This window comes from Trachypithecus francoisi, unplaced genomic scaffold (genome assembly GCF_009764315.1).
Source record: "Trachypithecus francoisi isolate TF-2019V2 unplaced genomic scaffold, Tfra_2.0 Lachesis_group17, whole genome shotgun sequence".
NCBI lineage: Eukaryota > Metazoa > Chordata > Mammalia > Primates > Cercopithecidae > Trachypithecus > Trachypithecus francoisi.
In genome coordinates this window covers 70,097,544-70,117,148 of record NW_022681462.1, presented here as the reverse complement: position 1 = coordinate 70,117,148, position 19,605 = coordinate 70,097,544, and the positions used below count along the sequence as shown (strand labels likewise).

At 38.9% G+C, this 19,605-nt stretch overlaps 1 protein-coding gene and 1 long non-coding RNA gene across 3 annotated transcripts in view; one reads left to right on the top strand and one right to left on the bottom strand.

Annotated features, from left to right (window-relative positions):
- LOC117062452 overlaps positions 1-794 on the bottom strand; it is a 60,962-nt gene extending 60,168 nt beyond the window's left edge. The window contains exon 1 of the long non-coding RNA XR_004428381.1: positions 438-794. This is a non-coding gene — a long non-coding RNA (uncharacterized LOC117062452). The remainder of the gene's footprint in view (positions 1-437) is intronic.
- RMDN2 (regulator of microtubule dynamics 2) overlaps positions 205-19,605 on the top strand; it is an 88,220-nt gene continuing 68,819 nt past the window's right edge. Inside the window, exons 1-2 of one of the 2 annotated variants that reach the window (XM_033176000.1) lie at positions 205-372; positions 4,160-4,627. In XM_033176000.1, coding sequence (XP_033031891.1) covers positions 4,176-4,627 — 452 coding nt within the window. In that variant the 5' untranslated portion in view covers positions 205-372; positions 4,160-4,175. Of the gene's footprint in view, positions 373-2,131; positions 2,247-4,159; positions 4,628-19,605 lie in introns of those variants that run through there. The other variant, XM_033175999.1, reaches the window with a different exon arrangement.

Below are 19,605 nucleotides of genomic sequence, written 5' to 3'. Positions count from 1 at the left end.
CTGGGGCTAGCGCGGAGGCCCAGAGTCCAGGCGGGGGAAAAGGGGCCGACTGGCTTCGAAGGGAGGCGACGGCCGAGACACACGGTCCGGCGCGAGCCAGGTGCCTAGCGGCGTGCGATTTTATTCTGCAAAAGGTGCACCCAGCGCCGGTCCCGGTAGAGTTGAACCCACCGCGAGAGGGGGCAGGAGCGGCGGGCCGAGCGGCCGCGGGCTCCTCCCCCGGCGCCTCTGCTATCTGGGTCAGGACGCGACGGCCGCGGCGCGGGACCTTAGGACCCGCGGACTCCGGGACTACTGTCTGCCCGCCACTGCCAGCCAGCAGGTCCTGGTCTCCGCTCTCCGACCGCTGAAAGGCCAGAGCACGGAACACAGGTGCGTGCGCAGTCTGGGAGGGGGGCGGCTCAGCCGGTGGGGGTCGGACCGGGCCGGGGACTTACGGAGGGAAGCGGAAGTACTTGCGGTGGGGACGACTGCACTTCCGGGTCGGTGTGTCCCTGCCGAAGCTTGAGTCCGCCAGTGAGCGCTGCTCTGCGTTCCCCGGGCTGGAGCTGCGGTCCGTAGTGGCTTCCTGGGTGTATCCCTCGCTGACCCTGCGCCACGGAAGCCCTAGCCCCGGAGGTCGCCGGTGTTTCCTCGCACGCTGCCCCTTGTGGGGTGCGTGGGGAACAGGCAGTTTGCTGCCTCGGCCCGGCTGGTCCCTGCAAACCCCAAAGAATTTCAGGAGAGACACTTGCTGGGCTGTCGCTTCGGCTCCTTGGATCTTAACCTTTCAGCCTTGCGCAAGCGTTTTGTTTTTGTGTGGGGTTTCTTTGCTCTCAGAGTTGGTCTGTGCCTATTTCACACAAAAAAGGAGGCCAGATTATCAGTGCTGCCAACATTGGGGAATAAACCAAACACCTGGGAGCCCTGAATTTAAAATAAATTATAAAATAAAAAAAAAAAAAACCCATGAAAACCTGGTGAACAATAGAATTCACTTTGAAAGTACCAGGTTTTCCGGGACACTGTAGGAAATCTGATCACTAGTTCAAGTTTCAGTGCAATTCTCTTAGGAAACTTAAACCTTGGGCTTTTTTGTAATGTATCTTTATCCTTGCAAAATTTTTCATAACTTCCCCGAGTTTATTAGAGTTATGCATTTTATAAGGGTCTGCTGATGAAGTAAATGAATATATATGCTAGATTTATGGTGAAAGCATTATAATTAATTTAGTAAATCATAATTTCTACATCTAAAAATTAAAACTAGAACATGGAAATGAAATGTTTCTTCAGACATTTCTTCAGAAAACATTTCATATTCTAATTATCTTTAGAGTCAACATTTTGATGTCATTTTAGAATACTTGATTCTCATCTCTGTTAACCTTTAATTAATTTTGCACATTAAGTGCCATAATCTATATTAAAATGTCATTTTCCATTGTTATTAGCGCCTTACAAATTGAAATGTAACATAATACTTTGCAGGTGATTAAAATCCGTTTGGTAAAGTTTTTAATTACTATATTTTTATACTACAAGTGTATACTATTAACATAATTAGAAGTATGAAAGCTAACAAGGCTGGAGGCGGTGGCCCAAGCTGCTTATCCCAGCACTTTGAGAGGTGCAGGCAGGATTACTTGGGCCCAGGAGTTCGAGACCAGCCTAGCAACAAAGGGAGACTCACTCTACAAATAATGTAAAAATTAGCCAGGCATGGTTGCCCATGCTTGTGGTCCTAGCTACTAGGGAGGCTGAGGCAGGAGGATTACTTGAGCCCAAGCGGTCAAGGCTACAGTGAGCAGTGATTGTACCACTGCACTCCAGCCTAGGTGACAGAGCGAGACTCTCAAAAAAAAAAAAAGCTATGTAAATGACTTCATACAACCTTTGAAATTATTCTGAAGGCAAGCGAGTATTCTGATGTATTTTGTACGTTATTTTTAATGTGTCATTTTTCAAATTATCTGTGTGGAAGCACATTTGTTTTATACTCCTGTAAAACTCAAACATTGCTTGAACTATTAGTCTTTAATTGTGTTTGTTTAAAACATATCCGTTCCATTGATTCTATTGTTTTCTAGTTAATTTTCGTGGTTCTGAAATAATATTTCAGCTCTGAGCATCTTTGCTCAGTCAGCACTCTCCTTCACCTCCTTGTTGATGCTTTCCAAATCTCCCGCATGTTGTGGGTGCATCCAAGAGTTAAGAACAGGGTGTCAAAGATGACAGTTTTCACTTCCTAATTGGATGATCACTGGGTAAGTGACTTGACACCTGTGTGCCTCAGTTCACTTACCTGCAAAATAATAATAAGTCCTGCATGGAAGACATGATTTGGAATTGGTGCGGTTTCTAAAGAAAGGGCCAAGCAAAATATGACTGCTGAAACCTGGTTCTGTCTCCAGAATAAGTTCTCCTTCCTAGATAGATTTTTACTTCTACTTATTTGCTTATTAAATGAAAATATTTTCAGACTAGGCTATATTAATGTAAAAGTCCAATATATGGGTAAAAGAAAGCAATCACGATAGGAAGATTCCCTTCAATAGACCTCTATATCAACGAATGGACATCCTGCCTTAATAATTTTATTGACAAAAATAAAGATGATTAAACTTGATATGTGATTATTAACTGGAATGCAATTGTAATTAATAGGCATAGAGTGATTTTTCTTTTTGCAGTAAGCTTTCAAGATAATTTAGTTTCATGATATAATTTTTTTGTAGGAATACATTTACACATCTAGCAATAATTAGCTACAATTTCAGCTGAAGTTACAAATTGATTGGAATCTGCTGCTGGCATGTCTCCTGGATGAGCTGGGAGTGGGCAGATGGTTAGACTTATAGTTTCCAGTTTTACCAATTAGGTGAAAAAAATTTTTCAAGTTAATTCCAGGCAAATTTCTGTGAGGTAAAGCAGGCCAGATTAAGTACCCAGGCTTTGTCTGGAATCTTTGGTTTGAAATAAGGGATTCTTAAATCTCTTGGATATAATATTTACTAACACCTGAGGTAATTTCTGGAAGATTATTTTAAAGTCAATCCTTCTCATTGACACTTAGGCCTGTAATGAAGTGTAGAGCATCCAAACAGGATACTTTCTGTGTTCCAGGCATATTCCAGTAAAATAGGAATCCAAAGACATTCTTTTAAGCAGGGTTTTCAGAAATAGATTATGGCTGCTTGTTCTCTCAGACCCTCTTCCATAGGGCATTTGTGAGCCCAGAAATCCTAACCATTAGACCATCAAGGAAGCATTTGAAACATTACATTTAGTTGGCCATTTAAAGTGTAAGAAACAATGCTTGATAGAATATGTGGAATCATAGGATACACAGCAGAGGATGATGAATTTCGGGTATACAACCTAGTTCAGAATTTTCATCTTACTGATATTTTTTCACCAGTTCTCACTCCCAGCTATTTACTTGGCTTCCTATCTCACTTAGAACAGTGAAGCCATCAAAGAGAGCTTGCATAACCTCCCAGCACTGCATCTACCCACCTACCTAAATCTCTGCTCACATAATCTGCCTTTTATGACTATGAATGAATGGTTTATGTTCCCATCAAAGGTCAACTCCTGTACAATAGAGTCCACCTCCTTTGCCTTCTCAAGTTTATTGCTATGCAGTTTTCTGTATGTCTACTTCATCAATTTTTCTTTTCTTTTTATGGGGTCTTTTCTGTTGGCAAACAAAAACTGTTATTTCTTGATCTTTTGGCAGCATTTGCCCACTTAATAATGGCATAATTTCTCTTCTATTTGTTTTCTATTTGTCCATCTGTTCTTTTTTCTCCTTCTCCTGCCTTCTTTTGGACCAAGCAAGTATCTTTAGTGTTCTATTTTTATCTCTATTATTGGCTTATTATGTATTACCTTGGATTTTTTTTTTTACTTTTTAGTGGTTGTTTTAGTGGTTTGCTTTTTAATGGTTATGCATCTTTAACTTAATATGATAATTCTTCATTGTAATCTAAGATTCTTACAACAGTATACTTCCATTTGTCCTTTTGGGCAATTGTCCTACTTTTTATAAGCCCTGTGATAGGCATAGAGTGATTTTTGTGATGTAAACTTGGCTTTTGTTGGTTGAAAAAGCACCTATAATTTTGTTTTGGACAAATACATAAACATTCATTTACATTTATGTTTTTAATTTTAGAAACAAAAACCAAGAAATGCCTCATTCCACAAACAAAGAGCTGATATTTGGCATCATGGTGGGCACTGCTGGAATCAGCTTGCTGCTCTTGTGGTACCACAAGGTCCGTAAACCAGGGAGAGCAATGAAGTTACCTAAATTTCTTTCTCTGGGTAATACATTTAATTCAATAACTTTGCAAGATGAAATACATAATGACCAAGGAACAACAGTGATCTTTCAAGAAAGACAACTTCAGATACTGGAGAAGTTAAACGAATTACTGACAAATATGGAAGAACTCAAAGAGGAAATCAGATTTCTTAAAGAAACTGTTCCAAAGCTGGAGGAATATATACAAGATGAACTTGGAGGGAAAATAACTGTTCATAAGGTAAGCCCTCAGCACAGAGCAAGAAAAAGAAGACTCCCTACAATTCAAAGTTCAGCAACAAGTAATAGTTCAGAGGAAGCAGAAAGTGAAGGAGGGTAAGTTTCTTTAAGATATTTCTCATGTTGAACTGATTATTATCATTATTACTATTATTTAGGTATTTTCATTATGGATTCCAGTCATGTATTCTGCTGCTCACATAAAGTGAAAAGGAGTGATATTTTGACTGAGATTATAATTAAAGTCATATTCAGTAGTCAGTATTTAAGCTACTTTAGACCATACTGACCAAAGGAATATAAATAACTTGTAGCAGGTGGTATTATGTGAATATTGAGGAAGGCAGTAATTATTTGCCAAAGTGTATAACCTATTGTTTTATGTGGCCACTGTGTGACTCCTTATATGAGAATTCTCTAGACCACTCCTGTTCAAAAGAACTTTCTGCAGTGATGGAAATGGTCCAAGTCTGTGCTGCCCAATATGGTAGCCACTAGCCCCTTGTGGCCACAAAGCACTTGAAATGTGGCTAATGCAACTGAGGAACTGAAGTTTTCTTTTATTTCATTGAAGTTGTAATTATATTTAATTGTAACTAATTTAAATTTAAATAGCCATTTGGGCTACTGGCTACTGAATTGTAATGCAGGTCAAAAAAGACTTGAGAATATATAGGTGATTCTGTCTCATTTTTGCATGGGTTAATCCATTGAATTCTAACACCAGAAATATCAACAGATTTTTTTTAGGGAAAAGCAAGTAATGTGTGAATAAAGAAATTGTGCCTGACTAGTGTTTTTGAGGAATAAAAAAGGCAGGTAAAAAAAAGGAGCCCTAGTGAATATGATACAGCCTGAAATTCTCGAGGGCAGTGACCTTGTGTTTTCATTGTAAATAATCCTAACACATTATTTCTGTGCGTAGCACAGAGTAGATGCCAGTAAAGATTTCTTGAATGAATGAATGATCTGCTAAATTACCATGGAATTGGGAGAAGAGATCTGGAAGGAGGAAACAAAGGATCTGGAGGGAGGTGCTAGGGATAAAAGCATAATTTCGTAGATTAAAAAATGTAAATAGTTGATCAGGTCTTTGACATCAGTGCTAGGACTGGAATTGTTTAGCCTCTTTGTAAGTGAACTAGAACAATGACTCTCAATAGTTTTCAAATAGGGCAGAGCCACAAATGATAGCTCTAGGAAGATCTAAAAAATTTGTGTTCTTGAACAGCAACAAAAAGTTGTTGACTGGTTTTAAAATAGGGAAGGGAACTATTCAGAAGGAATCTAAAATAATCTTAAATCATTTGAAACTGTAACTCAGAAAAGAGACCTCGTACTTATTTATTATGGATGTAGAAAACAGCAGGTTAGTACTCTAATAATAACAAAAATCCCAACATAGCATTGAGCATCATTGAGAGTTATCGAAGACAAACCAGATGGTTATCCTACCTGTACGTAAATCTATGGTATTTCCTCATCGTGTGTCCTGTGTGCAGTTTTGGCAATTGCATCTTAGAAAAGACCAAATGGAACTAGGGACTAACCAGAAAAGGTCCACTAGACTGAGAGGAAAAATCCAGTTATGCTAAAGGAGTGTAGACCAAAAGGGTGAATGGCCTTCGATCTAAAAAGACACGGGTTAAGTTGAGCATAGGCTTATTCAAGAAGTTCTAAAATTCTAGAAAAAGAGGCAAACTGATAAGTTTAGGATTCATTTAGGACAAGTATAAAGAAGATAATTATGGGACTTAATGAATTTCAAGTAATGGTGTAGGCACAGATTTTTTATGTGGGTTCAAGAAGGATTTGTGAAAGTTATGAATGACAGTAACGTACAGCTAGTTGAAAAAACTAGACATGTCAAAATTTTAAGACTGATGTCAGGAGAGACATTCCCTCCTCTTGCTTGATCCTAGGTGCCTTTGTTAGCAATAAAATACTAGAGTAGATGCAGTACATCCCCAGTGCCTTGAACTATATTACAGAAAATGGCACTCAGTAAAGAAGGGGAGAAGCTTTTTCCTGTTTAGCTCTCCTTTAGAAAAATAAACAAAACAAGCAGACAAACAATTTGGATTTTTTTGAGAAAGGAATAAGATACAAAAAATTTAGATGTGAAATCATTCTAAATAAGCATGTAGAAACTAACTTTAAATAAATAAAATATTTTTTAAAAACAAGGTTTTTGTAAAGTACGTTTGTGTAAATTTTAGATTGCCTGTCTTTTTATAATCTCCTGTGGGACTGAAGACTGGCCATGGGGAGTAGAGTCATACCCTCTTTCCTACTTTTAAGGTGGGATGTGCTCTTCATACGCAAGTGTCCTTGATAGCAAAAATTAAAACATTAAGTGACAGTTACAAGTTCCATATGTAACATTTCTCTTTTACAATAGGTACCTGAAGATTTTTACTTCTTTTCAAAAAATGGATATCAGCCACAATTTTCTAATACTATTTGTTTCACATAAGAAAGGAAAAATATCTAATTCTATCCTTAGTTGTTGACAAAAACTTGAGTGGAGGACTCATGAAATTTGGGTAGATCCGTTGAACACATTTTCGGTAACCATTAGAATCTCTTGTATGCTGTCTCTTAGTACACAAGTATTATTATGGACCTATGCATTTATGCCTTTTCTGGGGCTCAGCTGATTTTCTGCTAGGTATGGTGGTGATGAACAATGCTCAAATTCTCATAAGGTGGCCCTCAGAGGAGTCTGTTAAGTTTGTGTCTGTGTCCTTTTTAGCACTAGTGTTAACATTTTGGAAAGCATCTTTGCTTCTTGGTAATCACATGCTTTTACTTATTTTTTTTTTTTAATTTTTTTGTCACTCCAAGACAGAATCAGCTACTGCTGTGGCAGCCTCAGTTTCTTTCAGTGAGAATAGTGTTCAACCCCAAAAGCTGGGTATATGGGGGAGTACTATTTTTAGGGAGGATGGTATCAGAGGCTGGTTGGGTCCCTTTGAAGACACGGTAAAAAATATACTCTTAAGGTCTCTAGTTCACATTGATGTTTTCATTTAAATTTGAGGGATTTCTGAAAACTTTTCAGTTCATTTTATTTTTTAAGCTTCCTACCTCTCTTTGTCATATTTGACTTATGTTGCTTTATCACTCTATGGGTCTAAAACTATTATTTGATTTACAATATTATATGAAGCTTTAGAAACATCTTTTTAAAAAGTTAACTTTTATTCCAGTTGAAAGTAACAAATTCATTATTCTTTCAGTTCACTGTGAGCTTTAGGAAGAATAGATGAGTTTCAAAATTAGACTCAGGGTTGTATAGTGATCATATGGGTCTTTTTTCTTTTTTTCTTGCCCTACGTATTTTCATTTAGTGTCTGGTTCATATGATACCCTCATATAGTATCAACAGAAACAGTACTGATTATTCGAAAAGAAAACAAAACCCCACGAATCCACTCCCAGAATACCATAGTAGCAGGCATAGTATGTATTACCTTAGATAATATTACTTCATAAATAATAGAGAATGATGATGAAAGTAAGACCACAGACAGATACAGGTTTTTGAGGTTTTATTTGAAACTCTTAACTTTCACTTTTATGAGCCAAAAATATAGAAGTGCTTTCTGTTCATTTGTGTTTTTACTCTTACCATTATTTGCTCCTGTCAAGTCAGTTTTAATGTGGAACTTCAATTGTTAAAAGCATGGAGATAAACAGAGATTCAGAAGCTCATTGTGTGGTGATTTATATGCCTTGCTATTATAGTTGTCTAAATTTGCAAAACAAAGTTGTTTTCTACTTCTGATCTTTTAAAAAATGAAACATCATGTATGTAATTGAAGTACCCACTCTACTCCTTTCTCTCAGGGAAATTATCATATTGAAGTTGGTGTGCATTCTTCCTTTGAAAGTAGTAATGTTTCTCCTGCATGTGCACTTTTATATAAACAAGACATAAATGGTTTTTTGTTCTTAAAGTTTACATACATGTCATTATATGGCACACACATTTTGTAACATGCTTTGAAATAAATTTTTTTGAGTTTTTTTATATCTATATGTATATGCATAAAACTATTTCTTTCTTTTTAACTGCTATGCTGCATTCCTTTGAATGAATATACCTTAGTTTATTTCCCTGTTGATGGATGTTTAGGTCATCATGCTTTTGCTCCTTTTTTCTTTTATTGAATTCTAGGATACACGTGCAGAACGTGCAGGTTTGTTACATAGTTAGACATGTGCCATGTTGGTTTGCTGCACCCATCAACCCGTCATCTATGTTAGGTATTTGTCCTAATGCTGCTACCCCTCCCCATACTCCCCACCTGCTAACAGGCCCCGGTGTGTGATGTTCCCCTCCCTGTGTCCATGTGTTCTCATTGTTCAACTCCCACTTAGGAGTGAGAATATGCGGTGTTTGGTTTTCTGTTCCTGTGTTAGTTTGCTGAGAATGATGGTTTCCAGCTTCATCTGTGTCCCTGCAAAGGACATGAACCCATTCTTTTTTATGGCTGCATAGTTTTCCGTAGTGTATATATGCCCCATTTTCTTTATCCAGTCTATCATTGATGGGCATTTCGGTTGGTTCCAAGTATTTGCTATTGTGAATAGTGCTGCAATAAACATACGTCTGCATGTGTCTTTATAGTAGAATGCTTTATAATCCTTTGGGTATATACCCAGTAATGGGATTGCTGGGTCAAATGGTATTTCTAGTTCTAGATTCTTCAGGACTTGCCACACTCTCTTCCAAAATGGTTAAACTAATTTATACTCCCACCAACAGTGTAAAAGTGTTTCTATTTCTCCACATCTGTTGTTTCCTGACATTTTAATGATCACCATTCTAACTGGTGTGAGATGATATCTCATTGTGGTTTTGATTTGCACTTCTCTGATGAACAGTGATGATGAGCTTTTTTTCATACATTTGTTGGCCACATAAATGTCTTCTTTTGAAAAGTGTCTGTTTATATCCTTTGCCCACTTTTTGATGGGGTTGTTTGCTTTTTTCTTGTAAATTTGTTTAAATTCCTTGTAGATACTTAATATTAGCCCTTTGTCAGACAGATAGATTGCAAAACTTTTCTCCCATTCTGTAGGGTGCCTGTTCACTCTGATGATACTTTCTTTTGCTGTGCAGGAGCTCTTTAATTAGATCCCATTTGTCAATTTTCGCTTTTGTTGCAATTGCTTTTGATGTTTTAGTCATGAAGTCTTTGCCCATGCCTATGTCCTGAATGGTATTGCCTCGGTTTTCTTCTAGGGTTTTTATGGTTTTTAGGTCTTACACTTAAGTCTTTAATCCAATCCATCTTGAGTTAATTTTTGTATAAGGTGTAAGGAAGGGGTCCAGTTTCAGTTTTTTGCATATGGATGGCCAGCCAATTTTCCCAACACCGTTTATTAAATAGGGAATCTTTTTCCTATTGCTGTTTTTGTCAGGTTTGTCAAAGATCAGATGGTTGTAGATATGTGGTGTTACTTCTCAAGCCTCTGTTCTGTTCCACTGGTCTATATATCTGTTTTGGTACCAGTACCGTGCTGTTTTGGTTACTGTAGTATAGTTTGAAGTCAGGTAGCGTGATGCCTTCAGCTTGGTTCTTTTTGCTTAGGATCATCTTGGCTATACAGGCTCCTTTTTGGTTCCATGTGAAATTTAAAGTAGTTTTTTTCTAATTCTGTGAAGAAAGTCAATGGTAGCTTGATGGGAATAGCATTGAATCTGTAAATTACTTTGAGGAGTGTGGCCATTTTCACGATATTGATTCTTCCTATCCATGAGCATGGAATGTTTTTCCATTTGTTTGTGTCCTCTCTTATTTCTTTGAACAGTAGTTTGTAATTGTTGAAGAGGTCCTTCACATCCCTTGTAAGTTGGATTCCTAGGTATTTTATTCCATTCGTAGTAACTATGAATTGGAAGTTACTCATTATTTGACTCTCTATGATTGGTTTATAGGAATGCTTGGGATTTTTGCACAATGATTTTGTATGCTGAGACTTTGCTGAAGTTGCTTATCAACTTAAGGAGATTTGGGGCTGAGACAATGAGGTTTTCTAAATATACAACCATGTCATCTGCAAACAGAGATAATTTGACTTCCTCTCTTCGTATTTGAATACCTTTATTTCTTTCTCTTTCCTGATTCCTCTGGCCAGAACTTCCAGTGCTATGTTGAATAGGAGTGGTGAGAGAGGGCATCCTTGTCATGTGCCAGTTTTCAAAGGAAATGCTTGCAGGTTTTGCCCATTCAGTATGATAATGGCTGTGGTTTTGTCATAAATAGCTTTTATTATTTTCAGATATGTTCCATCAATACTTAGTTTATTGAGTGTTTTTAGCATGAGGGGGTGTTGAATTTTATTGAAGGCCTTTTCTGTCTCTGTCGAGATAATCGTGTGGTTTTTGTCATTGGTTCTGTTTATGTGATGGATTATGTTTACTGATTTGTGTAGGTTGAACAGCCTTGCATCCCAGGGATGAAGGCAACTTGATCGTGGTGGATAAGCTTTTTGATGTACTTCTGGATTTGATTTGCCAGTATTTTATTGAGGATTTTTACATCGATCTTCCTCAGGGATATTGGCCTGAAATTTTCTTTTTTTCTTGTTGTGTCTCTGCCAGGTTTTGGTATCAGGATGATGCTGGCCTCATAAAATGAGTTAGGGAGGAGTCCCTCTTTTTCTGTTGTTTGGAATAGTTTCAGAAGGAATGGTACCAGCTCCACTTTGTGCCTCTGGTAGAATTCAGCTGTGAATCTATCTGAATCTGGGCTTCTTATGGTAGGCTATTAATTACTGCCTCAATTTCAGAACTTGTTATTGGTCTATTCAGGGATTTGACTTCTTCCTGGTTTAGTCTTGGGAGGGTGTGTGTGTCCAGGAATTTATCCATTTCTTGTGGATTTTCTAGTTTATTTGCATAGAGGTGTTTATAGTATTCTCTGATGGTAGTTTGTATTTCTGTGGAATCAGTGGTGATCTCCCCTTTATCATTTTTATGGTGTCTATTTGATTCTTCTCTTTTTTTGTTCTTTATTAATCTGGTTAGTGGTCTATCTATTTGTTAATCTTTTCAAAACACCAGCTCCTGGATTCACTGATTTTTTTGAAGATTTTTTGATCTCTATCTCCTTCAGTTCTGCTCTGATGTTAGTTATTTCTCATCTTCTGCTGGGTTTTGAATTTGTTTGCTCTTGCTGCTCTAGTTGTTTTAATTATGATGTTAGGGTGTCAATTTTAGATTCCTGCTTTCTCCTGTGAGCCTTTAGTGCTATCAATTTCACTCTAAACACTGCTTTAGCTGTGTACCAGAGATTCTGGTACGTTGCATTTTTGTTCTCATTGGTTTCAAAGAACTTATTTATTTCTGCCTTAATTTTGTTGCTTACCCAGTAGTCATTCAGGAGCACGTTTTTTCATTTCCATGTAGTTGTGTAGTTTTGAGTGAGTTTCTTAACCTTGAGTTCTAATTTGATTGCACTGTGGTCTGAGAGACTGTTTGGTATGGTTTCCATTCTTTTGCATTTGCTGAGGAGTCTTTTACTTCCAATTATGTGGTTGATTTTAGAATAAGTGCTATATGGTGCTGAGTAGAATGTATATTCTGTTGATTTGGGGTGGAGAGTTCTGTAGATGTCTATTAGGTCCACTTGGTTCAGAGCTGAGTTCAAGTCCTGAATATCCTTGTTAATTTTCTGTCTCATTGATCTGTCAAATATTGAGAGTGGGGTGTTAAATTCTGCCACTATTATTGTGTGGGAGTCTAAGTCTCTTTGTATGCCTCTAAGAAATTGCTTTATGAATCTTTGTGCTTTTGTATTGGGTGCATATATATTTAGGATAGTGAGCTCTTCTTGTTGAATTGATCCCTTTACCATTATATAATGCCCTTCTTTGTCTTTTTTGATGTATGTTGGTTTAAAGTCTGTTTTATCAGAGACTGATGCTGCAAACCCTGCTTTAGTTGCTTTCCATTTGCTTTGTAAATCTTCTTCCATCCCTTTATTTTGAGCCTATGAGTGTCTTTGCATGTGAGATGGGTCTCCTGAATACAGCACACCAATGGGTCTTGACTCTTTATCCAGTTTCCAGTCTGTGTCTTTTGATTGGGGCATTTAGCCCATTTACATTTAAGGTTAATATTGTTATGTGTGAATTTGATCCTGTCCTTATGATGCTAGCTGGCATCATAAGTTGATGCCCATTAGTTGATGCGGTTTCTTCATAGTGTGGATGGTCTTTACATTTTAGTATGTTTTTGCCATTTCTGGTACTGGTTTTTCCTTTTCATATTTAGTGCTTCCTTCAGAAGCTCTTGTAAGGGAGGCTTGGTGGTGACAAAATCCCTCAGCATTTGCTTGTCTATAAAGGATTTTATTTCTCCTTCACTTACGAAGCTTAGTTTGGCTCGATATGAAGTTCTGGGTTGAAAATTCTTTTCTTTAAGAATGTTAAATATTGACCCCCACTCTCTTCTGGCTTGTAGAGTTTCTGCAGAGAGATTTCCTGTTAGTCTGGTGGGCTTCCCTTTGTGGGTAACTCGACCTTTCTCTCTGGCTGTCCTTAATATTTTTTCCTTCATTTCAACCATGGTGAATCTGACAATTATGTGTTTTGGGGTTTCTCTTCTTGAGGAATATCTTTGTGGTGTTCTCCATATTTCCTGAATTTGAATGTTGGCCTCTCTTGCTATGTTGGGGAAGTTCTCCTGGATAGTATCCTGAAGTGTGTTTTCCAACTTGATTCCATTTTCCCTGTCACTTTCAGGTACACCTGAATGTAGGTTTGGTCTTTTCACATAGTCTCATATTTCTTGAAGGCTTTGTTCATTCCTTTTCATTCTTTTTTTCTCTAATATTGTCTTCATGCTTTATTTCATTAAGTTGATCTTCAGTCTCTTATATCCTTTCTTCTGGTTGATCAATTTGGCTTTTTATACTTGTGTATGCTTCATGAAGTTCTTGTGCTATGTTTTTCAGCTCCGTCAGGTCATGCATGGTCATTTATGTTCTTCTCTAAACTTGTTATTCTTGTTAGCAATTTCTCTAACCTTTTATCAAGGTTTCCTTGCATTGGGTTAGAACTTGCTCCTTTAGCTCAGAGGAGTTTGTTATTACCCACCATCTGAAGCCTACTTCTGTCAATTCGTCAAACTCATTCTCTGTCCAGTTTTGTTCTCTTGCTGGCAAGGAGTTGTGATCCTTAGGAGGAGAAGAGGCATTCTGTTTTTTGGAATTTTCAGCCTTTTGGCACTGGTTTTTCCTCATCTTTGTGTATTTATTTACCTTTGTTCTTTGTTGTTGGTGACCTTCTGATGGAGTTTGTGCGTGGTCTTCCTTTTTGTTGATGTTGATGCTATTGCTTTCTGTTTGTTAGTTTTCCTTCTAACGGTTAGGCCCCTCTTCTGCAGGTCTGTTGGAGTTTGCTAGGAGTCCACTCCAGACCCTGTTTGCCTGGGTATCACCAGTGGAGGCTGCAGAACAGCAAAGATTGCTGCCTGCTCCTTCCTCTAGAAGCTTCATCCCAGAGGGGCACCTGCCAGATGCCAACTGGAGCTCTCTTGTGTGAGATGTCTGTTGACCCTGCTGGGAGGTGTCCCCCAGTCAGGAGGCACAGGGATCAGGGACCTACTTGAGGAGGCAGTCTGTCCCTTAGCAGAGTTTGAGCACTGTGCTGGGAGATCCACTGCTCTCTTTAGAGCTGGCAGGCAGGAATATTTAAGTCTGCTGAAGCTGTGCCCACAGCTGCCCCTTCATCCAGGTGCTCTGTCCCAGGGAAATGGGAGTTTTATGTGTAAGCCGCAGACTGAGGCTACTGCCTTTCTTTCAGAGATGCCCTGCCCAGAGAGGAGGAATCTAGAAAGGCAATCTGGCTACAGCTGCTTTGCAGTGCTGCAGTGGGCTCTACTCAGTCTGAACTTCCTGGTGGCTTTGTTTACACCATGTGGGGAAAACTGCCTACTCAAGCCTCAGTAATGGTGGACACCCCTTCCCCCACCATGCTGGAGCATCCCAGGTCGACTTCAGACTGCTGTGCTGTCAGCGAGAGTTTCCAGCCAGTGGATCTTAGCTTGCTGGACTCTGTGGGGGTGGGATCCGCTGAGCTAGGCCACTTGGCTCCCTGGCTTCAGCCCCCTTTCCAGGGGAGTGAATGGTTCTGTCTTGCTGGTGTTCCAGGTGCCACTCGGGTACCAAAAAAAAAAAAAAAAAATCCTGCAGCTAGCTTGGTATCTTCCCAAACAGTCACCCAGTTTTGTGCTTGAAACCGTGGGCCCTTGCAGCACAGGTACTGGAGGGAATCTCCTGGTCTGTGGGTTGCGAAGACCATGGGAAAAGTGTACTATCTGGGCTGGATATCTCTGTCCCTCACGGCAAGTCCCTCACAGCTCCCCTTAGCTAGGGGAGGGAGTTCTCCAGCCCCTTGCACTTCCTGGGTGAGGCAAAACCCCACCCAGCTTCACCTCACCCTCCATAGGCTGCACCCACTGTCTAACCTGTCCCAGTGAGATGCACCAGGTACCTCAGCTGGAAATGCAGAATTGCCCACCTTCTGCATTGGTCTCGCTGGATGCTGCAGACCGGAGCTGTTTCTATTTGGCCATCTTGCCCGGGAATCCTCATGTTTTTGCTCTTATAAACAATTCTTTATTGAAACACCTTCCTTCATAGTTCCTTAGGCATATGTGGAAGAATTTCTTGAAAGTATACATTTGAAGTCTATATAATAGATTATATTATTATTATATATTACTAAATTATTCCGTAAAGTATACCAAGTTACCATCCTGTGAGCAGTATATGAGAATTCTTATCTTCCCATACAAATTTTTGTATTGTCAGACTTTTTAATTTTAGCCAACCTGATGAAGATGAAATCGTAACTAATTATTTTTCAATTTGTATTTCCCTGAACACCAGTAAGATTGAGCTTTTCATCATTCATTTGCCATTTAGTCCTCTTCTATGAATTTCTTTTAAAAAAAGAAAAGTTGACATTAACAATTGAAGTCCCCATATTCATTCAGTGTGAGTGTCTACTCTGTGACAGGCACTGTCTGGACCCTGGAGATCTAGCAGGAACAAAGTAAAGTCTCACAAGTAAAACAGATTTTTTAAAAGAAAATCTAGCAAGATGTTTAAGAGTGATGCTTTTGGTCTTTTAGGGTTCTATTAACTAGAACCCTAAAGGCCAAGAAAAAAGCAATAAGTGCGAAGCACCTTTCCATCCTGCAGCCAGATGCTAGACCTTCCTGGGCAGGACTTGCTAAGAGATTGAAGCCACTGCCAGCATGAGCAGCCATCCACGTGCCACCCATGAAAGGAACTGCTAAAGGCTGAGTGCAGCATTTCTCTCTGGAAAGTTGTTCACGTTCTGGGCATCCCACTAGTATAGTGGGTATATACCAGCTTTCATAAGAAGCTTTTGTAAGAAGCTGGATGCTATGGGAATGGATGCCATTGCTCAAGCACAATGTGTAGCATGGGAAGAGAGAAGAGAATGGAGTACAGAGCTTTCTGGAACCAGTACTGAAGGAGTGGATAGAGGTGGATAAGCCTGCAAAAGAAGACAGATGACTGGTCAAAGCAGTGAGCAGGGAACCAGAGCACAAAGTGTCACAGAAACCAAGAGAGGACAAGATTTCCAGAATAATGGTAAAAACCACAGGTTTTAGAACCATTCTGACCCAAGCAAGAATCCTGGTTCAGCCTTTAACTAGCCGTGTAACTTCACTTCTCCAAACCTCAATTTATTTATCTTAAAATGTGGTTAATCATGTCTCATGTTGTTTTAGATGCTAATGAAAGTTGAGATAATAAAATCACTTTGCACTATATCTAAAATCTTTTTTAAAATGAATGGTTTTATAAATTAGAAGGAAATGATCAGATGTATTAAATGTACTAGAACAGGAGTTGGCAAACTTTTTCTGTAAGAATTTTGGGCTGTATATTTCATGAATCCTTCATTGTTGCTCCATTCTATTATATATGCATTTTTCATGTTAAACTGCAGTTAAACTCTTCCCGTATCCTTCTAAATTAACTTTGTGAAATTGGAGTGTAGTCTTTTCCCCCTTAGGCTATGCATTAATTGAGGCTTTCTTTTCACTGTGACTTTATAATGTCTAATATACAATATTTCTACTCCCCATGTCTTTACTCTGCACAGTCACCTTGCCCTTCCCCCTACCAACTAAGAAAAAAAGACGGTCATATGGCCATGCCAACAGGTGAAGTGTATAAGGTGTCTGTGTATTTTATGTAGCTTCAGAGTTAGATTGAAATTGCTAGGCACAGGTTTAGTCTTGTCATTTTGTTTACACATTGGGGAAAACAATTCTGTTTATTAAACATTTTGTGTAACTGCACCACCCAAGTTCTGCCAAGCTGAAAACTTGGACCTTTTCTATGTAGTGACTTTTTAGTTTTAGTTTTCATAACCTGGAGATGAGGCTGTTGTTTTTGCATGATGTATGTAGTGTCTCATAACTGGAGTTTGCTTTAGTTTTATAGTATCTGTACTCCTTGGATTTTTCAAGAGTTATTTTGTAAACAGATGAGGTATTTCTCATTGAAAACACAATTTTAAAAAACAGCCAATCTTAAAAAAAAAAAAAAAAAAAAGAATTTTAGGCTCTGAGGACCGCACAGCCTCCATCTCAAAACTCTGCCATTGTAGTGTGAAAGCAGCCATAGGCAGTATGGGTATGGCTGCATTCCAATAAAACTTTATTTACAAAAACAGAGGGCTGGTAGATTAGGCCCACAGGGTGTAGTTTGCCAGCCTCTGAACTAGAAAAATACATTTAACAGTAGCCTTTCACTTCTAATGTGTTTGGTCAAGTAAAATAGGAACTGAACTGTGTTTGCCGGATTTGAGACTTAGGAGGTCACTTTTTGAGAAGCTTTGCAGGAGAAGTTGCTGGGTAGTGATAAGTACAGAAACCTGATCTAGGCCTGGACAAATGAAAGAGAGGTAAAGATGTGGACACCAGAAGGGTAGACGCTCATTTCAAGGAACTTGACTTTAGATGGAAGGAGGATGTGTAATTAAGAAGGGGTATCAGGTTCAGAGAACATATATTTTATGTTTCACTTTTTGTTTTTGTTTTCACCTGGGAGATACTTGAGCATATTTACGGGCCACAGGGAAGAAGCCAATACAGACGGCAAGAGTAAAGATGCAGGAAAAGGGCCTTTTAAAAAACATCGAAAACAAAACAAAGGAAATAACCTATGAAACAAGGTGTCACCTGACCTTTTTAGCAGCAGTACACCTTAGGTATTGGGATAACATGTCGAAGAAAGAATAGTGTCACTTGCAGACTCTAGGGAAACTTTATTAAGCTCAAGATAGTATCTGGTAACATGGAAACTGACAATATAAAGTAGCATTGCTGCCCCTAGTAAAGGAGTAAGTACTAGCTTGGAAAAGGTTAAGCTCTTCTCTACATTTTGTTATCTTCCTAATCAATGTCCCTGTTGCCATTAAATCTATAAATATAATAGCCAATAGATTCTTAAGAAAGACAGAAAGAACACATTTGCAGATTCATTCATTTCTAAAACAAATGTTTTCTGAGCAGCCACTATGAGCTACACTCCTGTAGATGAATACAGTGGTAACAAAGCCCTTGCACTCTTAGAGCTTATATGCTATTGGCCATGGATTCCAATTTGGACACATTTGTCTTCAGAAGCCTCATCTAGTAATCTTCCTGTGCCTTCTTCAAAACTTGAAGTGTCCAACAACCATCCACTGTACCAGCACATCTACAAATGAATCTGGGTACCCCAATACCTTGACACCAAGAGTAATACTTAGATTTCTACAAGTCTCTAATGCTTAGTACAATCGATACAATATATACAAAATCAAAATTATGGTAATTCTACATGTTATATAAGGGAAAAAAAAAAGACCCCAGTTCTGTGACTACACAGATATTACAGAAGAAAATGGAAGTCAACTCCATCAATAATTTTTTCCAGATCCTGTCCTAAATGTTTTATATTCATTATCTCATTTAATATACACATTAACTCTGAAGTTTTAGACACAAGGCAGTGGAGTCTGGGAAAGATTAGGCAACTCACTGGTAAGGGATAGAGTCTGTACACTTTACCACTCTGCTGCACTGCCTCTCGCCTTACTCATCCCCACTTAAGAAAGTACATGGTGTCAGAATGCTCTAAAAACAGTATCCTAGGGGATAAAGGGAAGGGGGATAAGGTGAAGGCGTATGTGAAATACCTGCTGAATTCAGGCTTCACCTCTCAAGGTGAATACCCATGTATGAAACTCACCTCAATTCCATTTGAATACCTTTTTAAGCCTAACCTAACTAAGAGGGAACAGGTGGGTTCAACCTACTGTATTTCATTAATTATAAGATGAACATTTTTAACATTTTAAGTCTCGTAAATGGAGATGTTTCTTACCATCAATTAATAGCATTATAGAACTGAATCATAATTTTCTTTCTTTCTTACAATTGATGGTGTTTCTGACTCTATGAAATAGAAAGTAGATACCTTGGCTGGGCGCGGTGGCTCACACCTATAATCCCAGCACTTTGGGAGGCCGAGGCGGGCAGATCATGAGGTCAGGAGATTGAGACCATCCTGGTGAACACAGTGAAACCCTGTCTCTACTAAAAATACAAAAAAATTAGCCGGGCGTGGTGGCGGGCGCCTGTGGTCCCAGCTGCTTGGGAGGCTGAGGCAGGAGAATGGCGTGAGCCCGGGAGGCGGAGGTTGCAGTGAGCCGAGATCGCACCACTACACTCCAGCCTGGGCGACAGAGTGAGATTCCATCTCAAAAAAAAAAAAAAGAAGAAAGAAAAAAGAAAGTAGATACCTTTGTGGGTATAGGAGTTGGAAGTTGAAAGAGTTCCTGGCTTATAACTTTAGTTTTTTCAGAGAGGGTGGACTGTAGGCCATCTGCTAGGGTGGAGGTGAATGGACACTGACACATTTGAGGAAGAAGAGTGAGATGCTTTATTTTTCTCTTCCCTGTACTGTCCCTCTCCTGTCCTCTATCAGTTTCCATGTCTTAGGACTTTGACCTCCTTAAGAATC